Genomic DNA, 20,266 nt, shown 5'->3' on the forward strand with positions numbered 1-20,266 from the left:
GCTTTAATGAAGATCACGGAAGTGCTAAAAACTAAAACGGTTGTCTCACGTGAGTGTGTTGGAAGGCAGGAGGGGTGGCACTCACTGCAACATGTGCCAATTCACATGTTCCAGCACATTGGCATAATGCTGTGTAAGGTAACCCAGCATCTCGGCATCGACACTTTCGAGAACAGAGGGGCTCAGTTTTGCAGCCACTCTTTAGGAGTTCCTTACAAACTTTGGCAGCCTCTGGCAAGAGTGTCCATGGCGGTGTCCACGAATCAGCTACTTTGGTCCATCCATATTTTTCAGGAGAAGGTACAGATTGGATAGCTTTCAGACTTTTTGACCAAATGCTTGGTACCCTGCTCGATTTGAATGTTGTAGCAGTGCAGCCTGTGTGGGAGGAATGTTTTCCATTGAGAGACATTTTTGAGAAAACAGGTCCTTCTTTAGATCATTGACCTTTTCAATGTCAGTTGTCTTGTCATACAGAACACAGGGGTATCTTTCCAGCAATGCAAAACTGTTCGATTCCTGGCTAAGTGGTTGAACCAGGAGAGAGAGACAGGGTTTAACTGATACCCATTACACTTTGACAGCATGCATTTACAAATGTCTGCATCTCAGAGTATTAATCAATTCAGCAGGGAAACCGATTCAGTTCAATGTCGAGAGCTGGCATCCGTTCAAAACACTGACAGACAGGGGCAGTATGGATGACATGATTGATTATAACTTAAATACTGGATTTTTTCAAAATCACAGACACATAGCCAATGTGTCACAGGTGTCATCTCCAGTCATTCCGATAGATGAAAATTCCTACATGGAGAGCCCCTGAAACATCTGCACTGGATTGTCAAAATTGTCATGAGTTCCTCATGCCTCCCACCCCCATGTACCCCTCGTCCGTATGCATACGGTATCCCATCAGCAAAAAGGTGCTATTTTCCTAAGACTCACTGTCTCACAATTTGCTAATAGCACGCTAACGTGCTAATGTTACTCAGTCAAACCCCTATTCAAACAGATTAGCTTGCACAATTGCTAATGCAAGAAATGACATGCTATATTTTTGATGGTGATCAAAGCAAACCATAATCAACTGTAAAATACCAGTTATCTAGCAAGGCAGGCGATAGATAAGTTGGATAACCAGATTAAACAACAAATTCAACGAATAGCAAGAAACCGTGGAGAAGATAGAACTTGTTTGCATTTTGTAAACAGCACCCTTCTGTGTTATTATCAGTGAGGAGCTAACAGGTTTTTTTCCCAGTGTTCACAGATTGCTGATACCTAGTTCAACATGCTTTGGTATAAAAGCGTCTGCTAAATACCTAAATTGTAAACAGTATAGGTTACGGTAGCTTATTTATTCGGTGCCAATGGGAAACTAACCTAAGATAGTTACATGCTAAATGTGAACTTCATAATCCAGGGGGAATGTTTTTTCCAACACAAAATACATGGCTAATCGAGTCACTGAGCACTGTTCTGATATACTGCCTTTATTGATTAGTTAAGCCCTGTCCCCTCATACCCCCCCACCACCCTACCCCAATGGTCAGACCAGGGTCAGTCCAGGGTCTTTTTTGCAATGATAAGACATTTCTATACATTCCCAATAGTATCTACACCCAACTGTGTGCTTCTATCCACAACATAAGAAATTAGCCAATTTTTGGCATTAAAATGCTAATGAGTTGTGCCCCAATAGAGGGCTTGATCTCTGGTCATATGAAGATTTTCACAATAAATTATCTATAGATTATCATTCATTGGGTCTTTTAAAAGCTTTTAAAAACAATTATGTATATATGCCATTGAAAATACACCACTCAGAAAAGCATTCATTAGGAAGGTCATCTCATTCTGACTATTTTTTAAGCCTATGTTTGGTGTTTAAAGCTGTTTAAAATGTATTTAAGAAGATTTTCATGGGTTATCTTGGGCAAATCCTTTAATACTTGTCTATTTACTATAAATGTAAAAGCTAACATTAGCATAATAAGCCAAAATGTCTAAATTATATCACGTTTTAGGAATCTTGGGTCTTTTCTGGTGGCCATTTTGGATTTTCACTTTTAAAGAGCCTTTAATGGGTCCGAATTTTTGGGCACCCCTTCTGAGATGGTGAGATACATCCCAAAGGGTATCTGTACCAAATTTAAAGAACAGTAATAAACTAAGATGGATTTGAAATAAACGCACCATAGTACTTCACAGAAAATGAGATTGTCCAGCACCATTGCAGTTACACGTAGTGCGGAGGAAACATGCCCCAGTATAGAGTCTGCACCACTGAGCTAATACAAACGATCTGTACCGTCAACGTTAGCCAACGCTCATGACTGGCTAGTTATATCCCGCAGAACAGAAGCTTAGATGAAACAACAATAACCGCACAAAATAATAATTACAAAGTTAGCCGCAAAGACCATATATAATGATTTTTATTTTATTTTTTTTATTTAACCTTTATTTACCCAGGGTAGGTTCGCTGAGCATGGATGCTCGTTTGCAGCAACGCCCTGCATGATAAGGACTAAAGTAACACCAGTCACATTTGGTTTCGATTAGAGACAAAATATCTCTGGATTATAAATCCAGAGAAACCACCCAAAAGCTCGAGCTAGCCCAGCCTTCACTGTAAATGCAGCGATAGCGAAGTGAGTTTAAAAGGCTGGCTAGCGAGGCTACTGTAAATACAATGCAGCACAGTCAGATCTGATGCGTGCAGCAATTAGCTACCCGGCTATCCACAAAGGGCGAGTATTAATGATGATTATTTCGGAGTGGCAATCCGACGGTCAAAGAATGCCTGAGCCTCCGAAGGCGTCTCAAATGTGAAGGTCTGATCCTCAAAGAAGACTCTGAGGCGGGCAGGGTACACCAGGCGGAACTGTACTTCTTTCTGGTAGAGGGCATGTTTCACAGCGTTGAAAGCAGCGCACTTCTTCAAAATTTTGGTACTCAGATCGGGATATACTCTCAGGACTTTCCCCTGAAATTTCAGCTCGTGCTGCCTGGCCCAGCGTAAAGCACGCTCCTTTTCCTGATGTCGATGGAAACACGCGATGAAGCTTCTGGGGGGGTCTCCTAGTTTGGGCTTCGGTGCTAGCGAGCGATGCGCCCGCTCTAGCTCCGGAGGTTTGTCAAAGACGTCACCCATGATTTCATTCAGCATCCCGGACACAAACTTGACTGGGTCCTGCCCATCTTCAATTCCCTCTGGGACGTTCGCAATGCGCAGGTTAGACCTGCATGCTCTGTTTTCCATGTTGTCCAATTTGTCCCAGAGTGTAGCGTTCTCGGCTTGTAGCTTTTTAATGGACGTCTCGGCCCGACTGATTCGCTCAAATTTTCGCCCGCAAGGGACTCAGCGGAGGCTAGGCGCCCCTGACAGGTGCTGACCGTAGCACGTAGGTTATCCACCGAAGCTTGCAGGGGACTGATCGACTCTTGAATCGGAGTATGCATGTCTTCCGTGAGACTAGCCAGCTGATTGTCCAGCACAGAAATTAGATTGCTTATGGAGACCGCCTCGGAGTTGAAGGTATCGGCGTGCAGGCTGCTGTTGCTGGGAGCAGTCGCGGCCATTGTGGCTAACTTACTGCTAATACTAGCAACTCTCATCTGCAGTGGTACTTGAGCGCTGGGTTGTTTCTGTTTGCTCATTCTGTGCTTCTAACTACTATATAAGTGTTAAAGTTAACTTTCAGGTTATTTAGATAAAGTTCTCGACATTCAAAGAGTAGGAAATAAACGAATAATCGAGAGACCCTCTGGACATTCGTCTTCTTTCTACATCAACTAACCGGAAGTGTCAGCCATATTTTTTCTTTGTGATGCGATACTCTTTAAAGTCCCTCGTCCTTCTACTGAATTTGGAAAGCTGGTTTCAGATATTTTGCATCGTACAGTTGGAACAATCTTCAAACTTGTTGGTGCAAATGCCTAGTGGCCATGATGCTGGCGTCATAAGAAGTTCAACTCAGTGCTCCTGCAATCAAAACACAAACTCTGTGTTCTAGCTTTATTACTAGACGATTCGGAACAACAATGCCGAAAACAGAGATTCTAATTGCCACTGTTGTTGCACCTTTCCACCATTTACCAAGCACCCCCTCCCTGCAGTCTCATCTGCAACTACACCCCCCATCCATGCCAATAGTGTCTATCTGAGAATTCATAAAATCATTCTTTTACCACTAAACATTCGTATTCCAGCATAGCAACAAGAAAAAGCCAACAATAGTCAAATGTATGCCAGTACAGCCATTAAAAATGTTGTTCACTGAACACTGAAATAAACAAGAGGAATTATAGTACAATTATATTATGACATTCTAATATGTGACTAAATTAGGGCTGTCAAAGTTAACGCTAAAGCATTACCTTATTAACACCACAATTTTTTTTGATGCCATTAATGCAATTTCGTAGTTTGACCTTTTGAAGCATCTGTAGGTCTAAGCTAACTGAAGCCTAGCTGCTTACGTGACGTAGAAATGGAGAAGGCTACAGGACTTTTAAATGGCCAATTTCATTATAAATCTCTCCTCGATGGTTCTCTCGATAAAACCAAAGTCATCTGTAGCCACTGCCAGGCTGAATTTGTTCATCACCGAAGTACTTCAAGTCTCAAGTATCATTTACAGGCAAAACACACCGTTGACGCCAGCAAAACACCCAACGCTAGCAGTGGAGGAAACTTTCGGCAGACTACGCTAGATGCCTTTCGCGGGTGAAGTATAGATAAATCAACGCCGGCAAGCTAACAAATACCATAGCAAAGAGGGTAGCTACAAGTTGCAGCCCAATTCATATTGTGGAAGATGACGGCCTGAGGAATATTATTACAATTGCATCGAATGACTCCACGTAGGAGTTACCCTCGAGAGTCACGATTGTAACAAGAATACACAAGTTGTATGAAAAGGAGAGGGCTACACGAGTGGTGGAGTTGGAACATGCAACAACTGTTTCTCTCACTGGAGACTACTGGACATCGCTGGGTAACCATAATTACCTCGGGGTTACAGTGAATTATATTGATGAACATTGGAAACTGCGTTCACATGCTCTGACCATAATGAAAACCGAAGAGAGGCACTACGCTGAAACATGCGCCGAGCATTTCATGAATGTTGCAAAGCAGTGGAACGTCAAAAAGAAAGTTAGCACACTTAGCGCAGATAGTGCAAGAAATATGATTGTAGCTGCGAGACAGCTGCCTTTTGAACACCTGTCTCCAACGTTGTCACAGGGTCTGTACAGAACAGCCCGTTTGACAGTGCCCTAGCCAAATGCCAAAAAATCGTTGACCACTTCAAATACAGTCCAGCAAACGCTGCAGAGCTAGCACAACAACAAATTGCAAACGGGCAAAAGAAGGAGTCGCTTATTCAAGACGTTCCGACCAGATGGAATTCAATTCTGGAAATAGTAAAAAGCGTCCGCAGAAATTAACTATTGAGAGATGTTGACCTTACAGAAAACCAACATAGACATGCAAACAACATCTGAACTGGAGAAATTGCAGAAGTTGTAGACACTACTGGAGCCCTGCAGGTAGGCTTTTATATTCTTCACTGTCATGGATAGCGTGTGTGTGTACTCTTCAGTGTCATGATAACCTGTGTGTGTGTGTATTCATCAGTGTCATGGATAGCCTATGTGTGTGTGTGTGAGGAATCTTCAGTGTCATGGACAGCCTGTGTGTGTGTGTGTGAGTGAGTGTGTGTGTGTGTGTGAGAGAGAGAGAGAGAGAGGGAGAGAGAGAAAGAGAAAGAAATAGAGGAGGTGTTGGATGTGTGTCTGTGTGTGTGTGTGTATGTGAGTGAGTGTGTGTGTGTGAGAGAGAGAGAGAGAGAGGGAGAGAGAGAAAGAGAAAGAAATAGAGGAGGTGTTGGATGTGTGTCTGTGTGTGTGTGTGTGTGTGTGTGTGTGCGTGAGAGGATGGTATAAGAGAGAATGAAATGTGAACATGTAGAGGAAGTGTTTAATGGTGTGTGTGTATTTGTGAGTCAGTGAATTTAATAGATTTCTCACTATTGACTGAAGTGATTTTGAATTCTCTTCTATTACAGGTACTTGACTGAACTTCTGGGAGGAGATTAGATTGTTTGATGCACTGTGGTGCTGCCTACTTTTTGCCATCTCTCTCGGGTGATGGAGAGCTCCGATGATGACCCTGCCTACATGGTAAAATTCAAGTTGACATTCACAACGGACCTGGAGAAGCGCAAGGGAAACACCAATGTCACATATCTGAAGATTGCCACTGCACTCGACCCAAGATTCAAGGACCTCAAGTGTCTACCCAGAGCTGAGAGGGGTGAGGTGTGGGCTTCAGTCACCAACTTACTCAAGGAAGAGAGGCTTGTTGCACAGCAACCTGTGGAAGCAACAACGTCAGAGCCACCAAAGAAAAAGGCAGCCCTCTTGGTTGCTTCAGAGTCTGATTCTGATGAGGAGGAAGACTCGATTGAGAAGTGTGTGGACTGATACAAAGCAGAGCCCACCATCCGTATGGAGGTCTGTCCGCTACAGTGGTGGTCACAACATGCAGGGTCACACAGCAGGCTGGCCTGCACTGCACGGAAGTACTTGGCAACACCTGCCACATCCATACCATGTGAGAGGTTGTTTTCCCTTGCTGGGCATATTGTACAGAAGAAGCAAGCTGCTTTATCATCTGAAAATGTTAGTAGGCTTGTATGTCTTAGCAACTGGCTTGGTGCAAAGGAATAGGAAAATGTCAGGTTTATTTTGTCTTTGTGTAACTATTCAGCCTGCATCATTGAAAGTGTTTTTGTTTTGTTTTGAGTTTTCCCCAAGAAAAATATTTTATGTTTCTGCTGGTACCTGGTAAAGGAAAAAGAAACTGATTTATGAAAAGGTTCATCACTGTTGCTACAAAAGGTGCCTGTTTGTCTGTTGAAATGTTATTCTATAACAAACCAGATAAGAGACTATGAAAATGTTATTGCCCAGGCAGTGGCTACAAATAACTTTATATTGGATTTTTTTATTGGATTGAAAAGTAATAAAAAAATACATTTGAATGCTGCTTATATTTTCCATTCATATGGCTACAACACAATACACTGCTTTTCACTTGGAAAAAATCATTCAAGTTTGAGCCAATAAAAAACTTGAGATTAATCGCAATTAACTACACCAAATCATGCGATTAATCGCAATTAATAATTTTAATCATTTGACAGCCCTAGACTAAATATGAAATAAATATAAAATCTTGCCTTTGGTTTTACACGTAAAGATGTTCCTTTCAAAGTTCAGTGGTCATTTATTTTCTTCAACAATCCGTTTGTGAAATATATGTTCATTTGTAAAGCCTGAGTACCTTCCAAAATAGTTGTGCGTAATACCACACGTTGTTTACGGTGTTATCACCATTTTTAGTATATCCTGGCTTGATTGACACTCAATTTATCCAGTAGGTGACCATATAATCTTTCTAACAATGTATAATAAGTCTAATTTTACTTTTGGAATAGCATTTTAAAGCCCAGTGAAAGTTGTGAATAATTATCTCCGCATTATGCATTCACTCTGCGGCAGACACTGAACCCGAAAACCCGACACTGAAAATTTGACCAATGAGTTTCGTCATTTTTTGGAAAATAATATTCTTGAGAACTTCTGAGTATGGCTAAGGCATATGCTTGCTGACAGACTCAGCTGATACTGTTTTCTAGACAGAAGGGTAGAACAACAGCATCTCTGTCTCTGTCTACTGAACACAGATAAGATTTAATTGTCAATAAAAACATGTAAGTGATTATGCTCAAAATATTTCAGTTATATGCGTTATTTTTTAAATTGAGTGTCTTTAAATAGGTTAGTGGTATTTTATAATGAGCATATTTCACACTGTAACGTAAGCGTTCGTTGGTAATTCAGTAGGATTTGTCTTTCATGCAACATTGCCAAAACGTGGTGGAAGGGTGAATATTGTTTTAATGTCGTTCCATCCCCATACAAGAAAATATTACATATATTATATATATATATACATATATTACAGAAAAACATATGAGAGATAATGATTACACATTTAGGTACGGTACCACATTGTGTGATAATGTTTTTGCATTATTTTTAAATCTGATATCAATGTTTCATCTTTAACATTAATAAGGGGCACATTTACACACTTTATAATGCACAAAAAGCATTTTACTCATTTTTGGAGCCCAAAAACGGGCAATGAATGAACAGGTGAGACAAATATGATATTTTTGTCAGCTAATTTATTGCACTGTATTCACTTGTGGAGAATATCTCTATGACCTGTCCTATGAGGGAATGTCAAATGTCAATCATGCATTTTTTTTTTTACCTGTTTGAAACAACATTTGAATCCTCTGTAAACCTACCCATCTGACTTTCCAAGTTGTACGTACAATTTAGCTTAAGTGAAGCCATACAGTATAGTGCCATTTTTAAAAGCAGAGTGTGCTGGAAAGCATTGTTATGACATAGGTGATTAAGAGTGCTTTTTGCACTCTTAGGTGAATTTACCTCATTTTCACCATTGCAGATTCTTAATGTCACATTTATACTGTGAAGTCAATACTTTTGCCAGCTATGAAATTATAGATCAAAGCGAACAATTCAGGTCTGCGGTCAACTCTGATCAGTCGGATCTCACTGCCTGCATATATGGATTCTGAAATTGGTAGTGAAATACTGCAAAAGTGCAGAAGTGCAGCAGTTGATTAGAGTTCTAATGGAGTACCGATGTCTCTCTCAGTATCTGCTAAGATATTCTGAACACTGATTGATCGGATCTCTAAAGGATCATTTTTATTGACCAACTATGATAACATGCAGGGAATTTTACTTGGAACAATATTCTCAATGACATAAGTCTAAAGTCTAAAAGTCTAAAATATTATAAAATAACTTTGCTAAAGAAAATCTATGACACAATTGCAATCTCTATCTTTATATTAAATTTTGTGCACCTTTACCTGTATTTTTTATTATAAAATCTGTTTGAGACATTTCTGGGTGTGGTGCTCTTTTCTGTGTGGGGAGGGGTGGGTGTGGCTACAGAGCTAGGTAGTGATGAATTCCAGATACAGCTAAGCAAAGGTTGAGAACAACATTATGGACCCTTGAAAACTACTAGTACCAAAATAAACCTGGATAGTTCCTGCTCTTACTGTTCTTGTTGTGGAACACAGCCTGCGCCAGGGAAGTCTCCAAGTCCCCAAGCTGGATATCCTCTCGTTCCTTTCCTGCCTGCCTTGTCTCCAGGGCCAGTTTGTTTATGACCTCCTGTCCAGCAGTGCTGTAATTACAAAAGCAATTTTATCAGTAAATATAAAAATTAATTCAATTACCAGACTGGTGTGTGCACTGTTGAAAAAGGAAGAACATAATCACTGAATTTACAATTCTTCAAAGCATTGGTTAAAATTACTGTAAGAACGAAAAAACTTACAGCAAGAATTACAAGAATAGATTCAATCAGTCAACCAAGGCTCACTCGTCTCGATTCCAATCAATGTCTGATAGAATATCTGGAAAACGTAGCTCACTTTTCCCCGTAGGTGCCCAAAACAGATTCTGATGTTGAATGTGGACGTTGTTCACATCACATTGGCATTTTGGCCTTTTCAATTTAAATTAAATTTCAAATTTCAATTTAAAACCGGCTTTCAAGTCACAATTATGCAAGTCACAAGTCAACTGTTGACTTTCAACTCTAAGATAAGTCCCAAAGTAATAAAGGGAAAGTCTTGTGTACGTCTCATTTTAATACTCTGAAGAAGTCACAAGTCCCCAAATTGAGGCATTAAGTCCTAAGGTCGAAATGGCATTGTTTCATAAAAATTATCAATAGTCAACCCTTTGTTAACCTTTTTATTGACTAGCTGACGACCAATTAGATTAGCTCCTTTGCACGGCATTTGTTACTAACCATGCATAAACCACTTTCTTATAAATGTGTTGCTTGTAAAGCTCAACTTACCATCAAATAATGACCCAAGATAATTAACCCCTTTGCGCGTATGCCAAATCTGGTCAATCCTTGCCCATTTAGAGGGTACCCTATTTAAAGCTTTATAACTCCAGATGTGAACACCACAGAGGCTTGAAAAATGGCTTAAATGAAGCAAGACATTTGTACAATTTACAATACTAATGCAGATTAGTTTATATTAATAGTTTTGGAAGAAATAAAGTGCCACAAATGCAACTGTTTTGACAAAAAATCTAAAATGAATTTGAACTTTTTAAGTTTGCAATGAAATACTGAGAGATTGCATATATACAGCAGATTAAACTATACATGTGCTAAATCAAAAACTTCTTGACCACAAGTTCATAAAATCTAAGGGTGGATATGTAGAACTACTATAGATGTATGAAGCAAAAACTAAGCAGTGTACCCAGCATCTCCAAATCTACCCACAATGTCTAAATTATGCATTGCTGTAAATCACAACATATTCACGTATTTCACTACAAATCAACTGTTTTGACTCAGGAAAATCACTGTTGCATAATTTTCAAGTGGGAATTACAGGCCTTCCATCAGTACAGTGGTATAAAATATCTAGGGGTCCAGAAACATATCCAAAATATCTCCAAAATTGAATATAATGCTTTTTGTCCATTATAAAGCATATAAATGAGCCCCTTATGAAGGTTTAAGATGGAACATTGCTATCAGATTAAAAAAATTATGCAAAAATATTGTCACACAATGCGGTACAGTACCTAAATGTGCAATAATTAACTCTTGTATGTATTTCTATACTCTGTGATCTCGTATGTTTTCTTGTATGGGGATGGGACGACATGAAAACAATTTTCAACCGCCCACCACGTTTTGGCAATGTTCCAACTCTTATGTCATCACCGTTGCATGCTTCACAAACACTGCAGTCCTAACTAACGCTTACATTACAGTGTGACATATCCACATTATATAATACCACGAACCTATTTAAAGACTCTCAATTTCAAAAATAACGTATATAACCAAAGTATTTTGAGCAGTAATACTTACATAGCAATGAATGAAATCTCATCTATGTTCAGTAGATGGAGACAGAGACAGTAAATAAATGATACTGTTCTATTCGCTTCTGTTTTGCTCCAGTAAACAATGTCAGCTAGGTCTATCAGCAAACATATAGCTTAGCTATGCTCAGAAGTCCTCAATAATAATAGTATTTTCCAAGAATTTACGAAAAATCGTCGACAACATTTTGTTAGCTGCGTCTTTGTTTTACTGCTACAGAGAATGCGTAATTGAATGCGATGATAAGAACATTTTCGGTTACGCTGACCTATAAAACGCTATTACAAAAGCAGAATTAGACATGTTATACATCGTTAGAAAGCTTATACTCTCACCTACTGAATAAATGAATTGTCAATCAAGCCAGACTGTACTAAAAAGGGCGACGACGCCGTAAACAACAGGTGTGGTATTACGCACAGCTATTTTGGAAGATACCCAGGCATCACAAATGCGCGTATATTTCCTGAATGGATTGTCCAAGACAATATATGACCACGCAGTCTCAAAAGGGACATCTCTACACGTAAAACCAACAGTAAGGTTGTATATTTATTCAATATTTAGTCCCAGATATTGACTGTAGAATGACATGGTATCATTTTAAAAAAACTTTTTCTCGTTCATTTTGTTATTCAGTGAGCAGCGTTTTCACTGCTGTATAGGCATATCTTTGGGCTATTGTCGGGTTTATCTTGTTGCTATGACGGAATATGATTTTTTAGTGGTGAAAGAATATTTTTATGAATGCCAAGATAGACAATATTGTCCATTATGTCAAGGGTGGGGGGTGTTTTGTAGATGAGACTGCAGGGAGGGGGTGCGTGTTAAATGAACGATCAGAGCGACAATGGTGGGGCTGCGAAACAGACTTTCTGTTTTTAACTCATACTTTGGTTGCAGTAGCACCGAATGTCTGAGTTTAGTAATCTCGGCACGCCGGCGTGCCGACCACCAGGGGCTTTGCGCTAAGAGGTTAATAATATTAATAATAATATTATCACTGAGAAGTGCACCTGGTTTTAATCTGATTAGTACACGTATTTAGTTGCAATTCTCTTACATTTTTATGCATCTTGCCATTCAGATGTTGTCATTGTAATTGTATGTATGTATTGTATGTAAAAAAAAAAAGAGATGCAAATAGGTTTTTTTGCCATTTTCTCCCATTTTCTCCCCAATTTAGTCGTTATACCAATTCCCCGTGTGTATCACAGTCCTGGTTGATGCGCTATCCTCTGTCAGTCTGGGGAGGGTGTAGACTACCGCATGCCAGCTTCCGATACATGTGGAGTCGCCAGCCGCTTCTTTTCCCCTGACAGCGAGGAGTTTCACTAGGAGAGCGTAACGCGTGCGAAGGTTCACGCTATCTCCCCCAGAACAGGCGCCCTGACCAACTAGTAAGAGTCGCTAATGTAACGGTCAGGACTCATACCCTCACCGGCTTCCCATCCGCGAACACTCCCAATTGTGTTCATAGGAACATCTGACCAAGCCAGAAGTACCGCTGCAGGGCATTGAACCTGGGTCTCTAAGGTGGTAGGCGAGTGCTTATACCGCTACACTACCCAGACGGCCCGCAAATAGGGTTTTTAAATAGGCTCATTAAATAATGGATAAATAATATATTAGCTACTCCTCAGACAGCAAGAGGAACAAAGAATAGTATAGTAGCCAGCCTGTTTTTAAAAATACTAGATGTTTATTCTATCAAAAATCTATTTGGTATCTTGAGTAGCCTATTCTGAACATCATATAATTTGCAAGTAGCAATTTCAGAAGATATACTGTAGCAGGTTGGCTACTTGAAATGTATGATATGGCATATAATATCCCCTGCCTTAAAATTGCTTAAAATTTTGGAGAGGTTGTCAAAATTTCAGTGGTCATTCTTCATCTAGCCTTGACTATCTGTAATTTAGGTGCTCAAATGAAATAATGTTTCGGGTAACTGTTTCTCCTCAATTTCTTTCATCATCTGCCACTCAACACCAGCCAGTTTCAAATAGGTAGGACTAATAACCACAGCTGGATGTTCTCTTGTCAGCATCTAACAAGAATATCTACAGTATTTGGAGAGTAACTCAATTTTTGTTGTTTTCAGTCCTGGGGGGGGGGGGGGGGGTTTGGGTGTAGCTGGGTCTGGGGGTATTTTCACCCAGAAGAATATTTTAGAAATTTTGTCAAGTAAATGCATAATTCTGACACACTTTGAGAATAACAAATGGAGAAGAAATGTTTTTTATATAAAAAAATGTAAAGACATATTTCGCTCATGTTTCCATTCAATGTCATGCTTTCATAAGTGTCAGAATAGGCACATTTTGAAGATAATGAACAACAGTCATAAATGAGGCCTATGTGTGGCACAAAACATTCCTGTTTAAGACAGTGCATGAATCTGCTTCATTCTGCCCATTGGAATTTGGGATTGGGAATTTGGCAAGTCACCTAAACGTTTGACATTACTATATTTAGATTGTGTACACGCACAAACGCACAGACGCGCACGTGCACACACACAAGGCACTTGTGAACTTCAGAAAATAGATTACATCATGAGGAAGGAGGATTATCTAGAAATACTGAAGCAACACCTCAAGACATCAACTAGAAAGTTAAAACTTGGTCGCAACTGGGTCTTCCAGCAGGACAATGATCCTGAGCATACCTCTGAAGTTGTAAAAAAATGGCTTACAGACAACAAAGTGAAAGTACTGTAGTGGCCATCACAAAGCCCTGACCTGAATCGCATAGAAAATTTGTGGACTGAATTGAAAAAGCGTGTTCGAGCAAGGAGGCCCACAAACCTGACTGAGTTACATCAGTTCTGTCAGGAGGAATGAGCAAAAATTCTGGCGAAGTATTGTGAGAAGCTTGTGGAAGGCTACCCCAAGTGTTTGATTCAAGTTAAGCAATAAAAAGACAATACCACCAAATACTAACAAAGTGTATGTAAACTTTTGACCCACTGAAAATCTGATATAGTATATAAAAGCTGAAATAAATCTCTCTATAAGTCTCTTAGCTATTATTTTGAAATGACCTCCTATGGAAATAAAGTAGATACCCTAATTGACTTAACACAGGAAAAGTATGGAAACATGAAATGTGTGGAGTTGTGAAAAATTGAGTTTGAATGTCTTTAGCCAAGGTGTATGTCAACTGTTGGCCTCAACTGTATGCCTTTTTATTTAGAAATACATTTGCATTGCGGAAAACTGGAAACTTGACAGGGGAAATAAACAACTAAACACACAAAAAAATATTTTTCGGTAGGGGCAACTCTATTTGGGCGAGCCACCCAAATGAAGTCAATGTATGGGAAACACTGCTTCAAACTTTATCCTGCTGCTGCCATCTGCAGTCACATCATCAATAAAGACAAGTGTGTCAGTTCCAGTGGCAGCCATGCATGCCCAAGCCATAACACCATGTTGTATAAATGAGGGGGTGCTTTGGTACAGATTGATACTCATTTCATTGGTCCATAAGTGTTTGTTCCAGAACTCTAGTCTTTTACATGTTTTTTTTTTAGCACCAGGTGATGCTGGTGTAGTCCTCACTTTATTTTATTCTTTGACAAATCTATGCCTACATCCTGGAAAGTGTTCTTGATATATTTTACAGTTGGAAAGGGATTTTTCTTCGCAAGTTAAAGTAGTGTTCCATCACCCACTACAGTGGTTTTATGTGGCCTACCCAGTGTGTTATGATATTGCTGAGCACACCAGTGCATTCTTGCTTCTTAATATTCTAAACAGTTGATTTTGACACACCCATTCATTTGGCTATATCTCTGATCAATTTATTCAGATTTTTCAGCCTCATGACGACCTGCTTTAAAGCCACAGACATTTCTTTGATATTTATGTTGAGAGACAAAAGCAATTGACTCCAAATGCAAATGCCACAGATAGAATCAACTCTAGACCTTCTGAAAGCTTTCTCATACATGAACTAATGGTACAATGACACACAGCTGGCCAAGAAACAACTGAGCAGCCTATTGTCAAATTCCTTTTAGTCCCCGAAAATGGGGGACTATGTATAAAAAGGACTGCAATTCCTACATGGATCACTCTACATGGATAGAAATACCCTCAAATTAAAGTTGAAAGTCCTTACTTTAACACCATATTTACTGCTTCAAATACAATGTGCCCGACTACAGAGCCAAAACAACAAAATTGCGTCACCGTCCAAATACAGGAAGCACTGTATTCTTCTGTGTGGTTAACTCAGTAACTGGCAAACTATCAATCTGTGGACCTTACTGACTTTCGTTAGTACATAGTTATCAGCTGTGCTAAAAACTACTTGCTTGCTTTCATTTACATTACCTTGATTGCTTGCTTACTCATGTTTCAGTTGGCATTATTATGGGTAGAGCAACAGAGGGAGCTTGTGAAACATTCACAGATGCAAGTTAGCTACAATAATACATGTGCAGTCATGGTTAATAAAGCTAGAATAGATATAACATTAGCAAGCTATGTTAACTAACAACATATTGTGTACCACAACTGCTCAGAACTAATCTTAAAATTACTGCCTTTAGGTCAACTGCTTTGATTTGCTGTACAGATTTTAAGTAGCTAGTTAGCTCTATCTGCGATTTTGCAATAAATATTTGTTGTTCTGCCTGGAGTATGCTAACCAGCAACTCAGGTAACATCAACTTTCCCTCACAAGCTAGCTTGCGCCCTTGTTTTTATTTTAATTATCTGGATAACACATCAACATATCAACATCAAATAATGAAAAAAACTAAATAAAATAAAAACAATTTAATTTAATTACAAAATTTAGAGAGTCAGCATTTTCCTTTGTGTGAAATTCACTGTTGCCCTTGTGAACAGCCTGTCTTCTTTGTTTGTCTTACAATAGCTTAAACACTATAGAGCAGGAGGCTAATTTCACATCTTAAGATACAAGGGAAACAACATAATTAGTCTCATGCACCTAATTATGTGATGATAGACTAACCAACAGGCATACTTGCTGTATCTGAATTACTGTATGACACCTGTGTCACAATAGAGGCTCCAGAGAGCCCTTGGTGGTGGAGGATTGAAATAAATGCAAGTCAGTTCAAAAATTCTTCCAGGCTCACACTATAACATTAATAGTCTGCATTTCAATATCGGTTTGAGCTGGAAAAAATCAGATTGTGTTATTTATCATTTTGTTACTGGACGACAAAAAAGCAGTAAGCAGTAATTCTTAAATTGTTTTTCACAAAATAGTGCCAGATAGAACCAGGTTGTGTCAGTACTAAAAACACCATGCCCTAGAAACATATTATGCCACACAGAATACAACATCTAATCATATTTGAAGGAGTACAGGTATTGGTGTTTTGAAGAACATTTTATGTATACCAGTGCTTCATACCTGATGAATATGTAAATGGCCTTGCGATAGTTGGTCTGGAACACGACATGTGAGGGGCCCAGGAATGGAACTAGGACATCAATCACACCAGGAGGCATCCTCTCCATTTCATCAAAGATGAATATAGAGCGAGCACAGGCTGTAAGATTTCCCTCCACCCAGCGTTTTAGTGCAGACTGCAGGCACAGACAAAGAGACAGAAGTGTCACTTTCATTTGCAAAGAGCTGGAGATCACAATGCAAATCAACACCTTCAAGGATTTAAATAGTTGCCCTACTCATATAAAACTGATGACAGATTTAAATGTAAAGACAATCACACATTAACAACTCATTCTCTCACAAGCACAATACTCAGTGGCACAGGTCAATAATTCAGAGGTCATGATATATTTTTGTTTGTGAAAAAGCCAAAAATATGACTGCTGCTGCATATGTATACAAATGGTATATTTACCGATAAAACTATGATCATTCAGGCCAACTCCAATAATCTCAAAACTGCTACTTGTCTGTAAATAACAACATTAGAGTGATAGTCTGCCCCAAATTTAACCTTTCACGTTCCCATTCTTAACCTGATAATTAATTTGGCTTGACAAGAAGTGTCATAAGTGTATGAGTGTACTCTTCAAAAAGCTATTTAATTAGCTAAGACATGTATTGTACTTGATCTGGCAATACTGGTAAATGGTGGGCTACAGCTGAAAACTGTACATGAGTGAACGGGCCTCTGTATATAGCCATTTCAAAAAATATGCTTGAAACAAAATCCATTCAGGACTGGAGTTGTGAACTGTTTTTGGATATCATGTCCAAAATGCAAGTCAAAGGAAAGAGTGTAACCAATTAACTTGATATAATTCTCAGAGAAATATTAAAATTAAATCTAAATGTAGTCACTAGGCACAATGAAACATTTGAAGGCTATATTTGCACAATGAATCACGATAATGACAGACCTAAGATGACTAGTTTTAAATGCATTTTTCAGAAAGTACCTAAAATGTGACTTTTTTCAAACATAAGTAGGAAACTAAAGTCATTTGGGGAGTTATTTTACCGCTATATGATGTGGGTAAAAAGCAGATCATTTGAGGGCAGAGTTAACTCCTTCCTATCTGTGAAAAATAACTGATCATGCCTGCCTGGACAGGTTAGTACTGGGGGACCCCTGAGCACAGTTTTTTGTTCCAATCACAATTGCAATCCTAGAATTTTAACAAGCTGTTCATTTTTCTTAATTGGCAGCTTTTTGTGTTTTCAGGGATTATTAAAAAATAGCTATGCATGCAATGAAAGAAAAGGTCCCATATTCATATTGTGTTTATGGTGCTAAATTGCAAATGATTACATTAAATGAGGTAAAGACTGAGGTGAATGAATGTTCCTACCTGGTAAAAGTGTGGACACCTGCCCACTAGAAACAGCCAGGCAGTAGATAATGAACAACCCAAAGACAAAACAAATAATAATTAAAGCCGCAAGCGGCGTTGGGAGGGGTCCAAGCACGATACTGTCTTCAAATGGATGCAGGCTCAAGAAAAGTAATTATACATCCTCTCAAAAAGCTTGTACTAACAAACTCTTGGTCTTTTACATGGCTGGCACTGTCTTCTATTGCTTCCGCAACGCTCAGACCGTCCCCTCACTGCTAAAAACTAGACCTACGGTGTCGGATTACTTGTGTCGCCATGGATGTCGCTTGCCGTAAAGAAGTTTACTAGATGTCGTAGCACTTAGATTTGGAGCTCCAGCTCTTCCGCACCCCACCTAATGAAAAAGTCCAAATGGTGGGCAAACCATATGGCGGACATAGGTGGTCCCAATAGAAAACTTGTAGAGCACATTCAGATGCATCAGTAGATTTTTGTAGTTTTGTGTTGATCTGACTTACGGTGTGGGAGTTATGACCTTTTAAACATGACCCTTTGTTATAGCGCCACCATCTGGCTGACATAGGTGATTTGTAGTGCATGAGTAGTGGGGGCCCATAGGAACCCACCTGCCAAATTTGGTTGGACTACAACTTATGGTTGCTGAGCCTCAGACATTTTAGAGGAGAAAACTTCCACGCCCCAACTAAAAAGTGAAAATGGCAGGCAAACAATATGGCGGACATAGGTGGTCTCAATGACAAAGTTGTACAGCACGTTCAGATGCATAGGATGACGTTTTCTGTTGATCTAACTTATGGTGTGGGAGTTATGGCCTTTTACGCATTACCATTTGTTATAGCGCCACCATCTGGCCGACTTGATTGGCCATCTGATTTTTAGTGCCTGAGTAGTGGGGGGCCATAGAAACCCACCTGCCAAATTTGGTTGCTTATGGTTGCTGAGCCTCAGACACTTTTAGCGGAGAAAAATAAGAATAATAATAATAATAATAATAATAATAATAATAATAATCCGAACAGATACAATAGGGTTCCACCAGCTTTGCTGCTTGGACCCCTAACAAGCCAAACATGCACTGTGTTAATAAGTTTAAGGAAAAAATTATGAAATAACTTAAACATATGTGTTCAACCAACTTGATTGAGCAAGATTGGCTGTAACAAAAAACAGCATACACAGGGGCCCCCAGGACCGGGTTTGAGAGACCACAGGGACAGGTGACAGTTGTCTAAAGGAGCACAAGCTTTCACCTGTCCAATCCTGTTCGATTGCCTCAAAGAAGGGAGGAAGGAAGGAAGAGTGCTTTTTTTAAGATTCCAAACTGGGCCCATGAACTGCTCACAGGTGAAGACAATTAAAGTACTCCTCCAGATGCATTTTAAAACCTTAAAAAATATTCCGTATTAAAAAATAATTTGTTTATAATGGGTTTTCCACAGAAAATGGCTTAGTAGTATCTCCGCAACTACACCCTCATTGAGAATGCCAGAATCTATGAACATGAAAATTGCTGTGGACCCAGGATATACAGTAGGCACAGCATCTGGATTAAAAATCAATTTCTTTGCAAAACCCAACAACTACTGCATGAGGTTCTGAATGCAGTCATCTGTAAAATACACCTGACAAACATGGATCTATCCTGTCTAGTACATCCACGATTTTTAGAAACAAATTCCACCCATTTTTGTTTTAGAATGGGTAACAAGTGAAACAAAGTTCCTACCTCGAGATTCCATCCTAAAACTGCAGTCTGCCATGTTCAACACACTAACTGCCACAACAATGTCTATAACTAGTCAGCTTTCTGTGCACTAAGATTTCACTTTTATTATGTTGCACTCCTGTAATTTGCGTATCTTTGCATAGTGGACCATGACAGGTTCAAAATATCTGCGACTAGTGATGTCCCAAACCAGGTTTTTAGTGTCCAGATCCAATTCGAGTAGGCCTACAGTAACATTCAGTGTCGGACAATACAGATCCAATTAAGATATTTTTTGCTATTTGCCTTTTTAAAATTTGTTAACAGCTAACCTGGTTTAAAATCAGTAAATCAGTGGGCAAAATAAGTTTAAACAGATTATACAGAAAATAAATAATTCTGCTTGAGAATAAACAGGCCGAAATGCAGGTACAGAATGTGGCTGGTTGCATTTCCTTTTCTCTTTAATGTCTCCAAATGCACCGTGCACCAAACGGCAGGCTACAGACTCTGAAGTAGAGCAGAGTGTTATGACCAATATATCATATATTTTTCATATAATTGACAGTATGCCAGGATTTGATTTTCCAATGCACATTACAGGAGAAAAACCTAAAGCCTAAAAATCACAGCCTACTGTTGCAACATGCAATTTTTTTTATTCCCTGGTTGAAAAACAATAAAATACCATTGACTATAGTACCA

At 39.2% G+C, this 20,266-nt stretch overlaps 1 protein-coding gene across 1 annotated transcript in view; it reads right to left on the bottom strand.

Moving 5' to 3' along the window:
• The window catches only part of tor2a (torsin family 2, member A), a 41,305-nt gene that overhangs the window by 8,305 nt on the left and 12,734 nt on the right, over window positions 1–20,266 (bottom strand). Inside the window, exons 3-4 of the mRNA XM_064297717.1 lie at window positions 16,457–16,632; window positions 9,189–9,316 (exon numbers count right to left, since the gene is read on the bottom strand). Of these exons, the coding sequence (XP_064153787.1) occupies window positions 9,189–9,316; window positions 16,457–16,632 (304 nt within the window). The remainder of the gene's footprint in view (window positions 1–9,188; window positions 9,317–16,456; window positions 16,633–20,266) is intronic.

The sequence above is a fragment of the Anguilla rostrata genome, chromosome 10, assembly GCF_018555375.3.
Source record: "Anguilla rostrata isolate EN2019 chromosome 10, ASM1855537v3, whole genome shotgun sequence".
Taxonomy (NCBI): Eukaryota; Metazoa; Chordata; class Actinopteri; order Anguilliformes; family Anguillidae; genus Anguilla; species Anguilla rostrata.